Source organism: Capra hircus, chromosome 1 (genome assembly GCF_001704415.2).
Source record: "Capra hircus breed San Clemente chromosome 1, ASM170441v1, whole genome shotgun sequence".
Classification (NCBI taxonomy): Eukaryota; Metazoa; Chordata; class Mammalia; order Artiodactyla; family Bovidae; genus Capra; species Capra hircus.
Genome location: NC_030808.1, coordinates 25,901,638 through 25,920,643, shown reverse-complemented (window position 1 = coordinate 25,920,643; position 19,006 = coordinate 25,901,638). Strand labels below are relative to the sequence as shown.

The 19,006-nt window shown below is 32.8% G+C and overlaps 1 protein-coding gene across 1 annotated transcript in view; it reads left to right on the top strand.

Moving 5' to 3' along the window:
• The window catches only part of ROBO1 (roundabout guidance receptor 1), a 1,116,119-nt gene continuing 1,097,427 nt past the window's right edge, over positions 315-19,006 (top strand). Inside the window, exon 1 of the mRNA XM_005674780.3 lies at positions 315-453. Coding sequence (XP_005674837.1) covers positions 366-453 — 88 coding nt within the window. The 5' untranslated portion in view covers positions 315-365. The remainder of the gene's footprint in view (positions 454-19,006) is intronic.

Below are 19,006 nucleotides of genomic sequence, written 5' to 3'. Positions count from 1 at the left end.
TCACAAAGAGTTGGACACGACTGAGTGACTGAACTGAAACTGAACTGAAAGGATAGAGAAAACCAAGGAATCATTTGCTATTGATATCTGCTAAAAATGAATTTTCAAAATTAATAATTACTATACTTGTTCAAAAGGTATATCCCAAAATACATTTTGTATAAGTTTTATTCATTTTAACTATGTTTTATAATTTTCATAAATGACATTTTAAAGGTATTTGAACTATGATTTTTCACAAAATATTTTTAATATTGTCTCTATCTCAACATAGCTAACCATGAAAACAATTCTGTTTTTTTCTCCCCCCCTAGATAAAACATATCTGTATAACTGGCTGGGTGTAATGCAAGGAAGGGACAAAGATGAAATGGACACATGCTCCTTTTTTGGCCATAATATCACTCCTCAGCTTGTCAAAAAGTCACTTGTTCCTGGCACAGCTTATTCCAGGTAAGTGCCATGTGTTTGTCTCATCAAACCTTGATCACCATTTCTTCTTTGCTTTAAATTCATTTTTATTTTGTGTGTTGTAAATTGAATTTGTTTGTTTTCTTTGGAACTTGTAAGTCTGTGTGAATGATTTCTTAAGTATGTGTGCTGAGAAATTTCAGAAATCAAATATTATTCTTGAGTATAGAGCACTTTGTTAATTTCCTAGAGAAACTGAGAAGTTTCACAAAAATCTACTGTTAGTAAAATGTGTTAAAAATTATTAAGTGAGTTAGAGTAGTGGAAGAGCAGTTATAGTTGGGAACAAAGTACTTGTGTGGGTGACACAAAAAGAATAGCAAAGTCCCTGTACATGTTAGTACCATAGGAAAGAAACATCAGAAAAAGGAAAATATACCTGAAACTCCTTTGGAGTAGTGATATGCTAATTCACAGGCTGAACAATGTCAGAATAAAAATGAAACTTGCTGTGTGTTGCTGCTGTGGTTCCTGTTGTTTCTCACAATGTTAGAAATCTTGTTCCTGGATATCATAATTTCATTAATGGTTCTGTATAAAGCTTTCCTTAAGCTCTTTTATAGGAACTTGATTAAATTCCATGTTAAGGTAGAGAAAAATAAAAAAATATATTAACACACTAATCAGAATGTAATGTCAATGTTCCTCATAGTTAAAAGTATGGGAAAATGATAGTTAACTTGGATATATTCTAATACATCATCATAATTTAGCCAGGTTATCCGTAAAATAATGACATTTGGTGTTTTATTAAACCAAAATATGAAGCCTGAGTTTTATTTTATCTTTTCTCCTTCTTTTAATACTCATAACTATTTGTAACTTTTCATGCATATCCACATACAAAACAGATTTTCAAATATGTATAATCTTGGAATTTGAATTCTCCCTTGGTGGGTTAAAATTGATATTTTTATTTTGAAGATAAGGAGTTATTAACAAAAAGTGTATTTAGATCTGTTAAAAGTATTTCCAGAGGGTGGAAGTATGTAGCAAATTTAGTCTGATGTAGCAAAGTCCATTTAGCTGCTTGTACTCTAATAGGTTGACTCTGAAATTACTACTAAACCACTAAAGTTTTAAATTTTAACCTGTCCATTCTATTATTGTGCCACTATTTTTTTGAGTACTGACTAAAGTTACTGTATGAATCCAATATCATAAAATGACAATATGAAAAAATATTAAACATTTTTAAGTGTATTAAATGTGCAAATATAAGTATAAAATTGTTTGTTGTATTTCAAAGTATCAGGATTAAAAAGATTATATGAAAGTGTTTTGTAAGCTGTGACTATAGTTTTAGGTACAGTGTTGATGCAATTGTCCTTATCAGGTAATAACTCCTCCAGGTCAACAAATTTAGCCCATAATATAGTTTTTGACCATGTAATCAAATCTCAAAATGGTCTAGTGTGGTGTTAGTCATCTTTATTAATCTAGATATGTAGATTACTTCTACACAATATGTAGATTACTTCTACATATCTAGATTGTGTGTTCAAAGTATATGGTAAGTAAGGGGTGTAACATTTATCTATGGAACATAAAGTTACCTTTTCAGTCAAGAAAATATATAAATTCAGAGAAGACATATCTACTCGAACACTTAATTCCAAAATTTATCAAAACTTACTATCTTACATGGAAACATTTCTAAACTAAAGAGAGCTTAAAATGCATGAGTTTATTTAATACAGTCTATAGATCAGGTACATAGATGATCGATTGGCTAGCAGTTAGCAAAAATATGTTATACTGATTAGAAACTCAAGACCTATTTTGAGAAAATGCCTTGAAAAGAAGCAAGGATACCCCCAAAACTGGGATTTATAAACCTAAATGTCTTTCCTGTTCAGGACCAGAGAGTTCAAGAATTATTTCAAAGTGATTTACCCGTCAAAAGAAATACGCTGTTAGCTTTGAAAAGGAACATCTGCAGAATGGATTTTCTTAACTGCCTCCATCCAGAAGCATTGGTTTCAAGCTAAGGAGATTAGAAAACTTACTGAAAGAGGTCATCAGTCTCAGAATCTCTCCTCCTTTACATTAAAGTGAAGTGAGACCTCACATGAAGTGAGATCCTGATTCTTCCTGTTGCTGTTCTAGCTTTATTATGTTCACTAGAGGCCCTTGCCCTGCACTGAGTTTAACATAGCTCAGAAGATCAAAGACAGAAGATTGAATACTAGTGACTTTTTCAAAACACAGTTTCTCATTCAGCCAATTTGCTTCCAATCTTTCCCTTAAGAAAGAATATCCTCCTTCATAAGAAATTAATTTCAAAAGTCAGATAAGTAAAATAAAACAACAACAAAAAAAAAGGTACCATGTTTCTAAAAAACTAAGGAGGAGTATACGGTCTTTAGAATATAACTTGGTGAGCTGTGAGTAGAGCGTCTACCAGCATAAGATCCCTCAGGGTACAAGATGCCTAATTAAAAAGCTATGAAGACAGCTATCATAATGAAGATTATATCACTGTCACCTTAATAAAGAGGTTTTCGGTCACACTGTGATGAGGTTTTGTTGTTGTTTAGTTGATAAGTTGCATTCAACTGTTTGTGACCCATGGACTGTAGTCTACCAGGCTCTGCTCTCCATGGGATTTCCAAAGCAAGAACACAGGAGTGGGTTACCATTTCCTTCTCCAGAGAATCTTCCTGATCCAGTGATCAAACCTGCACCTCTGGCATTGGCAGGCAGATTCTTTACCGCTGAGCCACCAGGGAAGTCCTATGATGTGGTTACTAGGTGTGATTCAATATTAAAAGAATGCTTGAATTGATGGATTACCCAGCTCAGCATTTTTTTCTTTTTCTATTTTTTCCCCATATAACACATTTTTAAAACTGCTGTTATGTTTTAAAATATTGTCTGAGAAGTGGTTGGTAGATCAGAAATGACTGGAAATTACATGTCCGTTTGAAATGAAAAAAATACTCTTATAAGTGAAAATTTAACCCATTTTAAAAGAAAAGGAATAATTAAGAAGTGGATCCTAGGAATGACTGACCCTCTCCCATTTGAGTTGTTGCCTTTGGTGAATAGAGAGCCCATTAAAGGCTCTGTAATAAACCAGTTAAATGTTCATCTTTTCAATTTTCCTCATCTCTTATTCACATATAAAAAACTCTTAAACCAACTGTGGTTATCTCTTGAGGCATGCTTACCTGGACTAAACCAGATGTTTATTTAATCTCTGCTACAAAGAACCCTGACAGTTACCAATCTTCCGTTTTGAATATCTACCTCTGATTGCAACGAATGTCAGAAAAACAATGAAAGACAATTGTTAAATGATATGTTTTAAAAGTATACATTTCATATATAGTGGGCTGAATTGAAAATTGGAAGAAATCAGTGATGAAAATGTTGAATTCTAAGTATATATTGTAAGATTTTAAATGGAGATATGTGAGGATGGGAAGGCCCACAGGGTTGCATTTCTCTTTGAATAAATCTGACAGCCACTTTAGAGTTAAATGTGATTTATTTTTCCCTCTCTCTTCTCTGAATGTGCAGCAGTGCTGTCCTTCATTAAAGATGCAGGTGCTGACAGGGTTATTTCCTTCGCCCGGCCTCATGTCAACAAGCCTTGAGTGTGAAATTGTCTGAAATGATTTACTGCTTACCCTCCCCACCCATCCACCCATCCCCAGCCACCACCACTTCAGTTCCTTGATGCTTTAGTCAAAGGATGGTAATTGCAGGGAGCTAAGTGTTATCTGGGCTTGAATCATCCATGGATAAGTTGTAAATGTTAATGAAATAATTCTTTACACAAAATTCTAGATATAATAGGAAGTATGTACATACAACTCCAAAATATCCCTAAGTTTTGTGATTAATTTTATTTGTTAAATGCCCAGTAGATTTTCAATAGATTTGAGGAATTATTTCAAATTTTAAAAATCTTCTGTAAATGCAAAAAAAAGAAGAAAGTAAGTTTCTGACATTAAAATATGATAGAATCTTTTTATCTGACTAATTTATTTAACTAGGAATGTTTCGTTTATGCATTCCACAAAGGGTTTTATCCACAATTTTTTTTTCAAAAGTTGTTATTAGTTTCTATAGCACAGTAGCCATGGGAAATTGATAAGAAAAATGCATATTATTTGGAGAATACAGCATTGCTTGTTCTTAGGAATTTTTTTTTTTAAGTTGCACTGACCATTCAGAAATGTATCAGTTAATTTTAAAAATTTACAAAGGTGCTTGTCTCTTCTACTAGAATAAAATATTCAGACTTAAAATTACTTTAAAATGTTATTTAACTCTTCCAATTATGCATTGATAGAATTTTTACTATTAAAAACATGGTTTGATTATAAATGCTACTCAATAAATCTGTATGACCAGAAAAGTGTTTCTCAATCTGTTTTCCATATTTTTTTTAGAAATATATTTTCAGAAATATATTTTTTTGAATGTTTATTAAATCTAAAGTTGCCAATGGCCCATAATAGAATCACTGAAGCAGAGAGCCTGGTTTTGACCCAAGGAACCAGAAGTTTTACAAATACCCTCTATTAATGTAAAGAACTATAGCTTTTGAGAAAGTTTAAGTTGACATAATAGTTAAACAGTTTCAAAACTACTTGTTATCTGTATGAAGTGAAGTGAAGTCACTCAGTTGAGTCCAACTCTTTGGGACCCCATGGACTGTAGCCCACCGGGTTCCTCCCTCCATGGGATTGTCCAGGCAAGAGTCCTGGAATGGGTTGCCATTTCCTTCTCCAGGGGATCTTCCTGACCCAGGGATCGAACCTGGGTCTCCCGCATTGGAGGCAAATGCTTTACCATCTGAGCTACCAGGGAAGCAAACAAATGTTCTGAACACTTTTGTCATCCTGGAATGACGTATTCTATAGCTCTGTGCTCCATGTCAGGTGTTGTTTACTATGCACGTGTGACTGTGTGTAAGAATGACTGTGTGTGTTTGTATGTTCTAAAATGGAGATAAAGGTAGAAAAACAGAGAGATGGCAATGTGGGGGAGAGACAGACACACAAACCTGTGAAGCCTGATGAGAACTAGGACTGGATTTCTATATTTAAGAGGAAACAGCATTATTTGTTGGGGTTTCTGGAAAGGTTTCCCTACAAAGCCAAATAATGTTTCTAATTTGTCAGGTTCTATAAACTCATATTTTAAGGATTTATCCCATAGACCTGAAATTTTGCCTTTTATCCTAGTTTCATACCTTAGTGTGAAGCAGTTTGCTATAACTTTTTCTATTTTTGCACATTTAGTTAATTTTCATAGAATGCTCTTTCCCCTTCTCTTATTCCCCACACCTAATGGTTAAATACCTGGTTTAGTGTCTTTTCCCATTTTAAACTTTCTCTGAATCTTCTTATGTTGAAATCTTTCTTCTTTGAGTCATGTTTATGCATGGTATTGAACTCTGATAATTGTATTTATCATATGATTTATTTTGTATCTTTCTCCCTATTAGAATATGAGTTATTAAGTTCATAATTTATGCCTTCTGTATCTTAATAATTCTAGCATCTGGCACTTGACTCTTACAAATTGTTCATTGAATGAATACATGATTAATTGAGTTTGTGTTGTCAGAGAAGGGGAAAACTTCAAGCATTAAGAAAGCTTTCAGAGGAGGAGAGGTGAAGGAGAAAGACACTGCTGTGTGCACTGAAATGAATTTTACTGTCTTCACAGTTTCATTTAGGGCTCACCCTTTGCGTCAGTTACCACCTGGGCTAAGCTCTGTGTACCTACAATCATGCCCTTAATTTGCAACCAAGGCTGCTGCTATTCGTATTATCTGTATAAAGAGATGAAAATATTTGAATATTTGTATTATCTGTATAAAGAGATGAAAATTTTTGAAGATATTTATTTTATATATATTGCAAGGAATTGGGGGAACAGATTTAAGGTTAATGCTGTTTTTTTGCATTGTTTTTACTTACATTTCTTGCTATTTTGTCTTATAATATTACTTATAGTTTGAAAAATATAATTTTGAGGCAATAGCTCAAGAAAATAGCCACTGAGGAAATCAATCATGAAAATTAACCTGTATAATTAAAAATGTCTTTACAGGGTTCTAACTTAGTTTTGCCTAATAGGTAAAAGGTTTCCTAAACTTTGTCCCAGTCTTAATAAAGTATTGTCTCAGACATTAAGTGGCTGGGAATTGATATCCAAATTAGAATAATGTATCAGTTATGCAAACTTTCTGAAAAAAAGAGGCTATGAATCAGAGTTGCATTATGACTAATGGGAGCCATAGGTACTTCTGTCTTTGCGAAGTTTCTTGGCATGAAAGAGTATAAAACATTGTTTATTAAAATTGTGTTGGTATCAACATGAATATAATCTTTGACTGTAAATGTTTATTTTCTTCTTTTGATTTTCAAATGAATGAAATATTTTCATGAGCCCCAGCTGAATTGTTGGCTGACACTATGTCACTGTGTTTAGTGAGTAAGTTAGTTCTATTAAGGACTTTGTATAAAGAGACAAAGTATGAATTTATGACTTATGCATGAATATGATAGCTAAAACCAGTAGTCACTACAAATTAAGGAGAATAAAAGGTTAATTTTACACATTTCTATAAGCATTATAGAAAACTAGAAGAAAATCATTAAATTAAAAAAGCAGATTGTTTTTATACTGCTTTTCAAATTTTGTTTAAAAATAGTAAAGGAACACACCCATAAAGAGAAGGGTAGATGGCAAGAAGAAAAAGAAAGGAGGAAAGATGGGAAAGAAAGAAGAAAAGAAGGACAACTCAGAAAACATCAAGAGTATCAAAATTTCATAGCAGAGAAAAGGTGACTTTTGGCTCAGAAAGGCTGTATATGAATCATGTCTTTGCTATGTATTAGTTATGTTACTTTGTCCAATTACTTCATCTCTCCTTATGTCAGTTTACCCGTCAGGAAGAATGTCAGAATTATCCCATGTTATTTTTATCTGAATTATAGATTAATGATCAAATAATTCAGATATCTTTATAAGGAGTTGCTCTTACTAACATTAATGATAATCTCATTATTGTCTAAAATCAAATGTCACTAGCCTAGTCTGAACTATATTGTTATAGTGGGACAGTAGCTAATTACAAGTGCCATTGAGGGGAAAAAAGACATGTCCAATAAGGAGGAGCTTATCTGTAGAACAATTCGAGGAGCTCATGAAAAACCTCAGGGAGCAGGTGAACAAAAAGAGTCCATTAATTAAGTTCCTACTATGGGGTAGGTACCTAAGTTTTAGGAGTTCTCTCTGAGTGGGGAAAGAAAATTTGGGGCTCATGCCAGGAGACAGAGTCACGGTGACTGGGAGAACTCTTGTTAGGCTGGTAGAAAGGAAAAGTGTATATTAAGGGATGTTTGCAGACAGTCCAGAGAGTAATTTGAAATTCAAATTCTGAGGAAGCTTTTACACTGAGCTGCTGCTGCTGCTGCTGCTAAGTCGCTTCAGTCGTGTCCGACTCTGTGCGACCCCATAGACGGCAGCCCACCAGGCTCCGCCATCTCTGGGATTCTCCAGGCAAGAACACTGAAGTGGGTTGCCATTTCCTTCTCCAATGCATGAAAGTGAAAAGTGAAAGTGAAGTCGCTCAGTCTTGTCTGACTCTTTGCGGACCCCATGGACTGCAGCCTACCAGGCTCCTCCGTCCATGGGATTTTCCAGGCAAGAGAACTGGAGTGGGATGCCGTTGCCTTCTCCATGTACTGAGCTAAGCAGCTTTAAATATAAACTCTGGTCAAAAGGGAGGTGATGGGAGAGTTTAAGGTGGGAAGTAGCCAAATAAGAAGGTTTTTTTTTTTTTTTCTTAACTGTAATTCAGTGGAAATGTGGTCCATCTAATTGTTTCATTTATTTATCATCAAATTATTTATTTTACTTTCATTTATTAATCCAACACCTATTTGACTTCTAACACTGCACAGTACTTTTTAAGGTTGGAGGAGGCAATGGAAATGTAAATGGGCATTGTATCGTCTTACTTATCTTTCTCTGTAAAGGAAAAAATAGTAAAAAAAAAAAAACAATTGTACATCTAATTTTTTAATGATAAATTATCATTATGATAGAAGAGAGGAAAGCACTGTTGGGGGTTTGTAGAATTATTATCATAACAAAAAAATGTAAGCAGTGCATAGGAATTATTCATGGAATGTTTATTTATAGATGAGTAAATTAACAAGAGGAAGAGATTACTAAAACTATGGCAGATGCCTCACTATACACACAACAAAGACAGGAAAGGGATAGGTTTGAAAATAAAATGTGTAGGATGTAGAGTCAGAAAAACTGGGTGATGATAGAAAGTGAGAAGAAGGAGAGAGAGACATCATGAATGACTCCAAGACTCATTGTCGGAAGATAGGCCAATGGTGACATTAATGAAATTAGGCAGACAGGAGCGTACTATGAGGTGATTTTATTTTTGTGTATTTATTGTTTGATGACTTACAATATACAGTTGTTTTATAAGATCAAATAGAAAAGGTATTCAGGTATACTTCCATTTGGTTTTTAGAACCAATATTTGCTTTATGTTTTTTGCTGGACTATCATTGAATGACTTTATAATACTATTTAAAGTCACCATTCATATATACACTCATGTATATATGCATATATATACATTGTTTACCATTATTTTTTGTATAGATATTAATGCCATTCAAACATTTTTGGACAATTAAATAAGTTAAAGTTAATGTTCGTAAGATCAATATTACAGTCAAACTATGGAATAAATCATTGTTAAGATGTCTAGTATATATGATTTATTCTCTTAGTGTAATTGTGTTTCTCAGGTTTTTTCCTCACTTCACTGACACAAGCACATTTAAAATATTCCTTGACTGAGTGTCATTTGGCTTCATGATGTGACCTTTGTTTACTTGTTGTTTATATATGTGTGTCTGTGGGTGCTAAATAGGATTGGAAATCTTATTTCTATAGGAAATAGAAGGGTCAAGTCTAAAGAGAAGAAATACTTTAAAAAGTAAAATGCATTCCTTATTTTCAAGAGAATGTCACTCAACCAAAGATGAGATCTTGAGAGAATTTGCCAGCTGTACTCAGTTCCATGCTCTGCATTAGCCTTGGTCTACTAGTATAAGGCTTTCTCTAATTGTTTAAGTAGATGGAAGCAGACTAACAGACCTCATTAGCTATAGGGCACTCAATGAAGAAGCTCATCTTTGTAATCTAGCTGTAGAGCCCAGGACCATTCTGCTTTGATGATACGGCCTTTGTGATGAACCTGGCTTGAAAAACCCCATGTGTCACACGCTTCACCTAATTAAGCCATCAGAATGCATTGCAGAAAACAGAGTGTCTCATATGGACTGGTCTAAGTAATTTTGCTCCTCTATTGCTTGGTTAATAGAAAGAGGCGCTGTTCTAGATTATGACTGATAGAGGCTATATCGTACAGCTGTTGTAATTGTGCCAGAGGGTAGAAAAAGCCTGTCGTAAAAAATTCTCTATTTGCCAGAGACACTGTCTTTACTTCATTCAGCTATTTTCCCCAGATTGCCTAGTAAGCATTCATTTATTCTTTCTCTTTACTTGCAGCTTTTCTCTGTTCACACACCTGTTTCCTTTGTTATAGAAACAGACTCAGCCTCTGCTAAATTTTCACATGGGACAATTGCTTGGTAGATGATTTTTTTAATTGATTCAATAATTGGTAAATAAAATGGGTATCCCAGACTATTAAAAAGAACATATAAATAAAGCAACATAAAAAGTTGCATGTGGGCCTTGAAAGTATAAAAACTGACATTCTTCCTAAAAAATAATCCACAGGGCAAATTTTGAAAGACATGACATTTAATGATATGACATAGCTATATACATACCTATGAAATAATTGTCATAACACACATATGTGTGAATGAATGTATATATATAAAATACTTATATTGAAGTACAAATTCACATATAAAATAGTATTTGTGTTTATTATTCTAAATTATTCATATAGACTTTATATACATAAAGGCTGCTATAGGTTAAAAATTATTTTTTATCCTCTTAGAAGATAAAATATCATGACATGACATTTTTTCCATCTATGTTAATAGTCATTCTGTAAATTAATGTTTTACTCTTATAGATTCACAGCTTGACATGCAATTCAATCAAAAGCAAAGCATGGTATAACTGCTACCATAGCATGATATAAGTAGTAAGCTGTGGGTAGTGGTCCCACATCCTATGTTGTTTTTCTTCTTCATGATGTCATTATTCACCTTGTCACTGGGTCAGAGATTTTTCTTATAACTTTGTGACGCTAATCACTTCTTGTCTCTTCTATTGGACCTACTTTTTCTTTTCCTGGATTTTTGTTTTCTAATATGAGAAAATTGTGGTTTTTAGGTAGTTTCAGAAGAGGAAGTGTTATTTATTTTTTAACAATTTATAGCTTATTTTATGTTCTTTAAATAACCTCAATTTCTCCAATTTGACAGTAGTATCTCTATTATCTAACTTTAAAGAAAAAAATGTATCACCAATTAAGCCATGACACAATGTCTTAAGGATATTTCTGTGTGATGCATTAATCAGACCAACCTCTTAATACTTTCAAGTTTTGTTCATCCTTTCTGAAGGAATAGACAGTTTCTCATGCATTTAGTTAGGTGGTGACAAACAATCCTTTTGAAGTATCTCAGGAATCAGGCACTTTTTGCTACCTAAGTGTTTCTTCCTTCTTTTATTAAATAGCTTAATTTTTGTTTCACAGAAAATATAGTTTCTTGGCCATTTCTCTGACAATAAATACTTTCTCAGCAGTGTTAAATCTATGCCCAAATTTTCGTTTGTAAGCTTCAAATAACAATAGCATTTACTGACAATGTTCAATTATAGAGGAATTGGGGCAGACATTTTAAATTATAATTAAACTCAACTTGTACATCCCCATAATGAACGTAGCTTAACTGAAATGACTACAGTGTGAACAGTGCTGACGAAAGAATAGCGTGACAGTCAATGTCAATCATATCAAAATCACTGTCTGGCTCATAGCTATTCTAAAATACCATCAACTGTAATAATTTAGAATCAAAATATGAAAAAATGACTTAGGTTGATGAAATATGATATATGGAGGGAAATTGAGCCTGATGTAGCCCACATGCTCCTCTAGGCTATTTTATGTAAAGGTACAAATACTCACTGGCAACCAGGTATTTGTAATAGAGCCTTATTTTAAAGCCACAAGCTTGGCAAACATAAAGGAAAAAAAAATAGTATAATAAGAATACAAACATGATTAAAATTTATCCATTTAGAGCCTCATAGTTTTTTTCTTCCAGAAGTAGTGTCTTTCTAAGGTTTAGAAATCTATTAATCAGAAAACTAAGACTATTCACTTGCAGTCCTACTGCCATAATGAGAGTTGACATTTCTAAGCACTCTGTACAGTGCTGAAATTAATGTTATACGTCTTTATTAGCATAACTGTGTATTTTTTTCGCTGAAGTTCTTAGGTAGAAAAAAATAGTAGATACTGTGCTGTTTATCCACAAGTTGGTGAGATAATATCAATGTAATGATATCTATTCTAAATCTGAATCTTTTAATAATAATTCTATATAATAATAATTATTATGAATAATTATATCAATTCAATATAAGAATGGGCTTATAATACTTTATTTTCAAAAGTATACTAAAATTATGTACAGAAGAGTAGTTTCTAAGTGTTAAATAGTGGATATATAATCAAAGATCAACTAACACTGATAAGAAGTTAGTGTTACTCCTTAGTCAACATGCTAGTCAATCAATTACTCATATTAGATTATTTCACTTGCCAAAGGTGTAAAACTTGTATCATTGAATCCTATTTTTAGCATCACCACTGAATACTTGTTTTGTTAAAACTAAGGTTAGCTTTGTAGAAAAATGCCAAACTGTCCATGTACCACTTTGCCTTCCTCCCAGCGGTGAATGAAAGTTCAGTGTTGCTCCATTTCCTTCTCAGCATTTGGTGTCATCTGTGTTCTGGATTTTAGCCATTCTAATAGATGTGTAATGGTATCTGATTTTTGCCTTAATTTGCTGTTCTCTAATAATATCTGATGTTGGGCATGTTTTCATATGTCTATTTGCTATATATATTTCTTCTTCAGTGGGGTGTCTGTTTAGAATTTTTGTCCATTTTTTAATCAAGTTGTTTGTTTTCTTATTGTTGACTTTTAAGAGTGCTTTGTGTATTTTGGAAACAGTCTTTTATCAATTCTGTCTTTTACAAATATTTTCTCCCAGTATGTGACTTATCTATTTATTCTCCTAGCACTGTCTCTTGTGGAGCCAAAGTTTTTAATTTTAATGAAGTCCAGCGTATATATATATATTTTTCCTTTATGGATCATGCTTTTTATGTTGTTTCTAAAATGCATTGTCAAATCCAAAATCACATAGGTTTTCCCATAAGAACTTTTAAATTTGTGACATTACCCCACATTACAAAAGAGTTTATTTTGACTATATAGAATAGTATTTTCCTTGTAATGTTTTCACTGTAAAGAAATAATGTTGGAGAGGATATCATCTGACTGATGAAATCAGAATTATATGTGAAAATGGTAATATTAATGTTATTTTAGTCAAGTTAACCATAAAATATAATTTATATGTTAATTGGAAATAATAGTCTATGTCATCACTAAATGATTTATCATTGTAAAATATTAAATGTGGCTGGAAAAAAGGAGAAACAAAATTAAGTTTGAAAAGAAAGACCAGAGAAAATTTATGTGAAAAGGAAAGACTTCTTTTTTTAATATAAATTTATTTATTTTAATTGGAGGTTAATTACTTTACAATATTGTATTGGTTTTGCCATACATCAGCATGAGGGATGGTATGGGAAGGGAGGAGGGAGGGGGGTTCAGGACGGGGAACATGTGTATACCTGTGGCAGATTCATGCTGATGTATGGAAAGACTTCTTTAAGAAACCAATAGTTTCATGGAGACAGGAGAGAAAATTCAGAAGTGTTATTTAGGTAGAACAAATTCATGTGGGTCAAATTGGTTAATGTGTTCTGGGTGCACAAGGAAGCAGTTCCACACCCTCTGGGAATGTCTGGAAGTTGATTTTTAAGGGTTTCTCTGGTGGATCAGATGATAATGAATCTGCCTGAAGTGCAGGAGACCTGTGTTCAATCCCTGGCTTGGAAAGATCCCCCGGAGAAGGAATTGGCAACCCATTCCAGTATCCTTGCCTAGAGAATCCCATGGACAGAGGAGCCTGGTGGGCTACAGTCCATGGCATTGCAAAGAGTTGGACATGAGTAAGTGACTAGCACATGAAATCATTATAAGGTAGATGGTTTATTCAAGTTTCAACCACAGGTTTAAACTTAATCTTTCTCTCAATTCATTTTCTATCCGTGTCATGCTGCCTCTTTCAAGAAGAGCTGCCTTTTTTCCTATTTCATTTTTGTTAGATTTATCAAGTATATGTAGGAATCAATCATTTTAACAGATTGCTTTATTGTAGTAAATAAGCTAGATGATATTAAACAAAGCATTGGATCTAGTGTCAAGCTTATTTGGATTCTGTATGCAATGTGTGAATTTGGGGAACATCAGAGTGGTTTTTTGGTTCGTTTTGTTTTTTAAGTTTGGTTCAATTCAGTTCAGTCACTCAGTCGTGTCCGACTCTTTGCGACCCCATGAATTGCAGCACACCAGGCCTCCCTGTCCATCACCATCTCCCGGAGTTCACTCAGACTCACGTCCATCGAGTCCGTGATGCCATCCAGCCATCTGATCCTCTGTCGTCCCCTTCTCCTCCTGCCCCCAATCCCTCCCAGCATCGGAGTCTTTTCCAATGAGTCAACTCTTCGCCTGAGGTGGCCAAAGTATTGGAGCTTCAGCTTTAGCATCATTCCTTCCAAAGAAATCCCAGGGCTGATCTCCTTCAGGATGGACTGGTTGGATCTCCTTGCAGTCCAAGGGACTCAAGACTCTTGTTTTTTAAAGGAAATAATATTTACCTTGTAGTGCAACTGTAAAGGTTACATAAAGAGGGTAAAGTATCTAATATGATATCTCATTTACAGAGGGCGCCCAGTGAATAGTAGCTACTGTCGTTTGAAAACATGTGTTGCCAGTGAGTTTTTGGAATACGAAGGGTTGCTGTTGTTGTTGTTTAGTCATTAAGTTTTGTCCATCTCTTTGCCACCCCATGGACTGTAGCTTGCCAGGCTCCTCTGTCCATGGGATTTCCCAGGCAAGAATAAGGGAATGGGTTGCCATTTTCTTCTCCAAGGAATCTTTCTGACCCAGGGATCAAACCTGAGTCTCCTGCATTGGCAGATGAATTCTTTACCAGTGAGCCACAAGGGAAGCCTTATATGAAGGGTCCAGGTGATATAGATGAATGGAAAATTATCAAATAATTTTGAGCCCAGATGATGATATTAATGATTGAAACCAACAGTACTTGGTGAGTTGCTCCAGATGCATGGAAGAATTAAAAGAGAAAACAGTGTGACCTGAAAGAGATGGATTTTAATGTGGATAATGGATGTGAGAATAATTAACCACTTTTCCAGAATAGTGGATCTTACACAGTGCCTTGAGTCCCTCTCTGAGGTCCCATTAGTGTGTGATGTCAGATTCAGTATTCAGGGATAAGCGGTATAGGAAAGTTATAATTTGCTGTGCTGTGATAAACAAATGTGATACAACTTCATTACAAAAAAAGGAAAGGAATGCAAATTGAACAGACTATGTATAAGTTTGGTTTATAAATATATAAGTCATAAATATTAGACATCCAACTCAGACAGTAATGCTTTAGGGAAAACATGGGGAAAGTGACCATTGTGAATGCTTGTATTGTTCACTGTGACATATTTTCAGACGACAGTGGTGATTTTGTTGTAATTATTAGTGGATTGTTTAATACAATGAGTATTTTTAAGTTATAAATATGTCACCCAGATCTCTAGTTTTTGAAAGGATGCCACGAAACAACCAGAAGGGTACTCAGAAGTTAGCATTTATTTTCTCAGGTATCTTGGTAATAGGAGTTTCATAATTTTGTACTGCTTTTTAGTGAAGTATTTTACAACAAGAAAACTATACACATACACCATTTGTATCATTTTGCATGTCCTCGTTAAGAAACACAAAAAGACATAAAATATATACTAGTTGCAAAAGAACTTTGAAAATTACTAGTCTAAAAAAGCTAGAGAAGCATACAATGCAACTTTGAAATATTGACTAGAACTGGACAAAGTATAGTTTAGCCAAATGCTGTCTGGTAGGAGGTAATTTTTTAGTTTTATTATGTCTGTTTATCAGTGTGTAGCTATTTGTGTTTAGTCCATGTGAATTCTGGAGAAGTTTAATTATTGAAACAAAATTTGATTCACTTTTGTGGTATATCATAATATACTTTGATTTTAATGAATGGAAAGAAACTATAATTTATTAAAAATGGCATTTTTTAGCTAAATTTATTATGTGATTAACCTGAGTGTTCTAATTGATGTAAAAGTCACAGATCCACAAAACTTAAATATTATTAATAGAAAGGAGGAGAACACAGTATAGGAGGATCTTTGATTTATAAATAGTCTGATTGATTAAAGTAGATAATAAAAAGTAAAAGTAAAGATGACTACAATAATTATGTGCTTGGCAGAATTTCGATTGACTTAATTAAATTTTTATGACCCTATTAGTTATAAAAATTAGAAAATAATACCATTTTTAATTGAATGACCACTAAAAGAGGAAGAAAAGTATAGTTTAATATGAAAGTATTAATTAGTACAGTTAGTTGAAATAACTAGAGTTGTCAAATTTCAATCAGTGCTGAAAAAAGTGTTTAGTGCACAACACACAAAAACAGGTAGTAACATGGATGAATAGAGTGTATCAAAATGCACAAATCATTGGGAAAATTAGAATCACTGGAACCACTTTGACTCATTCAGTTAAAATACAGAAAATGCTGTATTAAAATCATGAAACATTGACCTAAAAATGTTATTATTTTATATATTATAAATGTATCATATTACATGAAAAGCCAAGTCATGTAACAACAAAGCTTATGAGAAACGATTTTACATAACTACCTGAACAAAACAAAAAAGGGACAAGGCTTATCTGTTATACAATTCTTTTAGTACGAAAAAAATAATACTGTGGATGAGTGGAAACAAATGAACACATGTCTCAGGTTTCTCTGGATAGTCCTCATTTTTTGCTAAGTGTTCCTGCGTAATATAATATATATGTTATATAATATATATTCTATTATACTTATAACATTATGTGTAAGTATATATATGTACATATACACACATACACATATATATAATGGGGCTTCCATATTATATTTATATTTCCACTGTAAGTTAAGTTAACCAAACAAAGCCAAATCCCGTAACATATTTGGACAGTGTGTTGCTCTTCATCTGGTCTTTATATAGTAGAATTTGCTATGTGATAGGTGTTTATTCTATATTAGATTTTTAATTGATAAAATATACCTTGGAAATTATTTAAGTGAGGATTTAAGGCAATTTTAATGAGGTGACTGAGATTATTTGGGTGATTTGCAGAAATAAATATTTGAAATGAAAACTAAAAGCTGATTTAGATTGAATGTGTTGGTAATTTGTCATTTTTCTTTAAATTATCAATAATTTCATATTAATAATTAAATGACAAGTTTGTAACATTTTTCCAAAATAACATTTCCATGAATCACCTCTCTTCGTTGTTACACTGCTTAGACACTGGCAGTTGATAAATCTTACAAACAAACTTTACACATTAATAATAAATATGAGTATAATTTATCTAGTTTACTGTTTCTTAATTTGTGAGTAACAAATAATATTTATCATCAATGGATATCACTACTTGAGCACTCACTTTGTGCTCTCTCTGCACTGATTTCATTCAATTTTTTAAGACTCCTTATGAAAGAGAATTAATTTCTTTGCAACAGTTAACAAAACCAGGATTTGAACTGCCTTGGTTTGTCTGACTCCAAAATTCATGATGATATTGTCCATCCCATGTCAGTCCATTCTGTATCTCTCAGTATGTCACAAAGGATTTTCCAATCTTGTTTGATACACCTAACTGCAGGTAGGATAGGATATAATCTATACAGTATATTAGAAAGGTGAAAGATTCCCTCCTGGGCTAAATCTCTCTTTTCTTCTAGGGGAAAAAAAAAAGATCATGTTTCATTATTTTTAACTGGATTTCCTAATTTATGTGTTTCTTATCTAGAAACCTACTTTTGTGTTTCTAACTTTTACTCTTTTGTTTTACTACTTCTTTGTTTTACTCTCTCTTCTTTAGCTGGACAATGGGTATTATAATTGAGAGTACACAGGCCTTAAAATACTTTATGTTTAATTTAAGATAGCATTTTGTGATTTCAGAATGCTATGTGTTTTCCCTTAGATACCATTTCATAACAACTTTAGAAAAAACTATCAGCATAGTTTTAGCTAAATTTTTATAATCATAATAAACTTTCATTGCATAGAATTTTCCTTACCTAATCATATATTTTCTGTCATTTTACAAATTCAACCATAGCAATGTTAGTATATTTATCAAACAACTGTGACTTAACATTTCTAGAATTATGTCACAAATATTTAGGTCAATATTTATGATTACATGGATCAAATTAACATGTTTCATCCAATCAAACAAGGGTTGTGTTGAGTGCATTGTGTGTTGAATACACATACTGATACACAGTAAGGCTTTTCATTTAATATTACATGTTTAGTCTTTTTGAAGAATCATATTATTTTAATGTAACTTTTTAATGTTCAACATATGCTATTTGACATATATTTATATATCATTTGCTTTTTCTATCAAAAATTACTTTAAAATGAGAGTGACACATTTTATTTCACAGTTTTATTTTCACGTGAAAATGTATTTCTTTGATTAACCCCCACCCACACACACTTTTTTTTAATCTGCTAACTTGTATTAAGCCGTTAAGTCTCTGGTATCAATACAAAAGGCTCAAAAATCATGTTAAACTTGGAAAGCCTACAAAAATACTGTCTATGATTTTTCAGAATATACAGTGAATTTTGTCAGCAGGTATCATAGTGTTGTTACTAGAAGTAAGTTGGCTGTCCTTCCACTGAGGCTTAATAATTGAGCATGCATCACATAGACATGTGCATTAATTTTAATTTAAAATAGTCTAGTGTGTAATGAACCAATTTAAACTGAAATTTTTGCTAAACCAAAACATGTTTGGGGGCATTTGTATCACTTTATTTTCTGAAACTAACTGCCATCTTTTTCCATTTTTATAAATGAAGTAATAGTAGTATATTTTCTAAATCAACTTTTCCATTTATTTTCATAATTTTAGAAAACTGCATCTTTTTATAAATTTACTATTTGAATCTGAATTGCACTAAATTAGCTTTATTTTCCCCTTTGAGTTTTAAAAGGTATTTATCTTAAAAAATAGTCTATAATGTTTAACTTTCTAC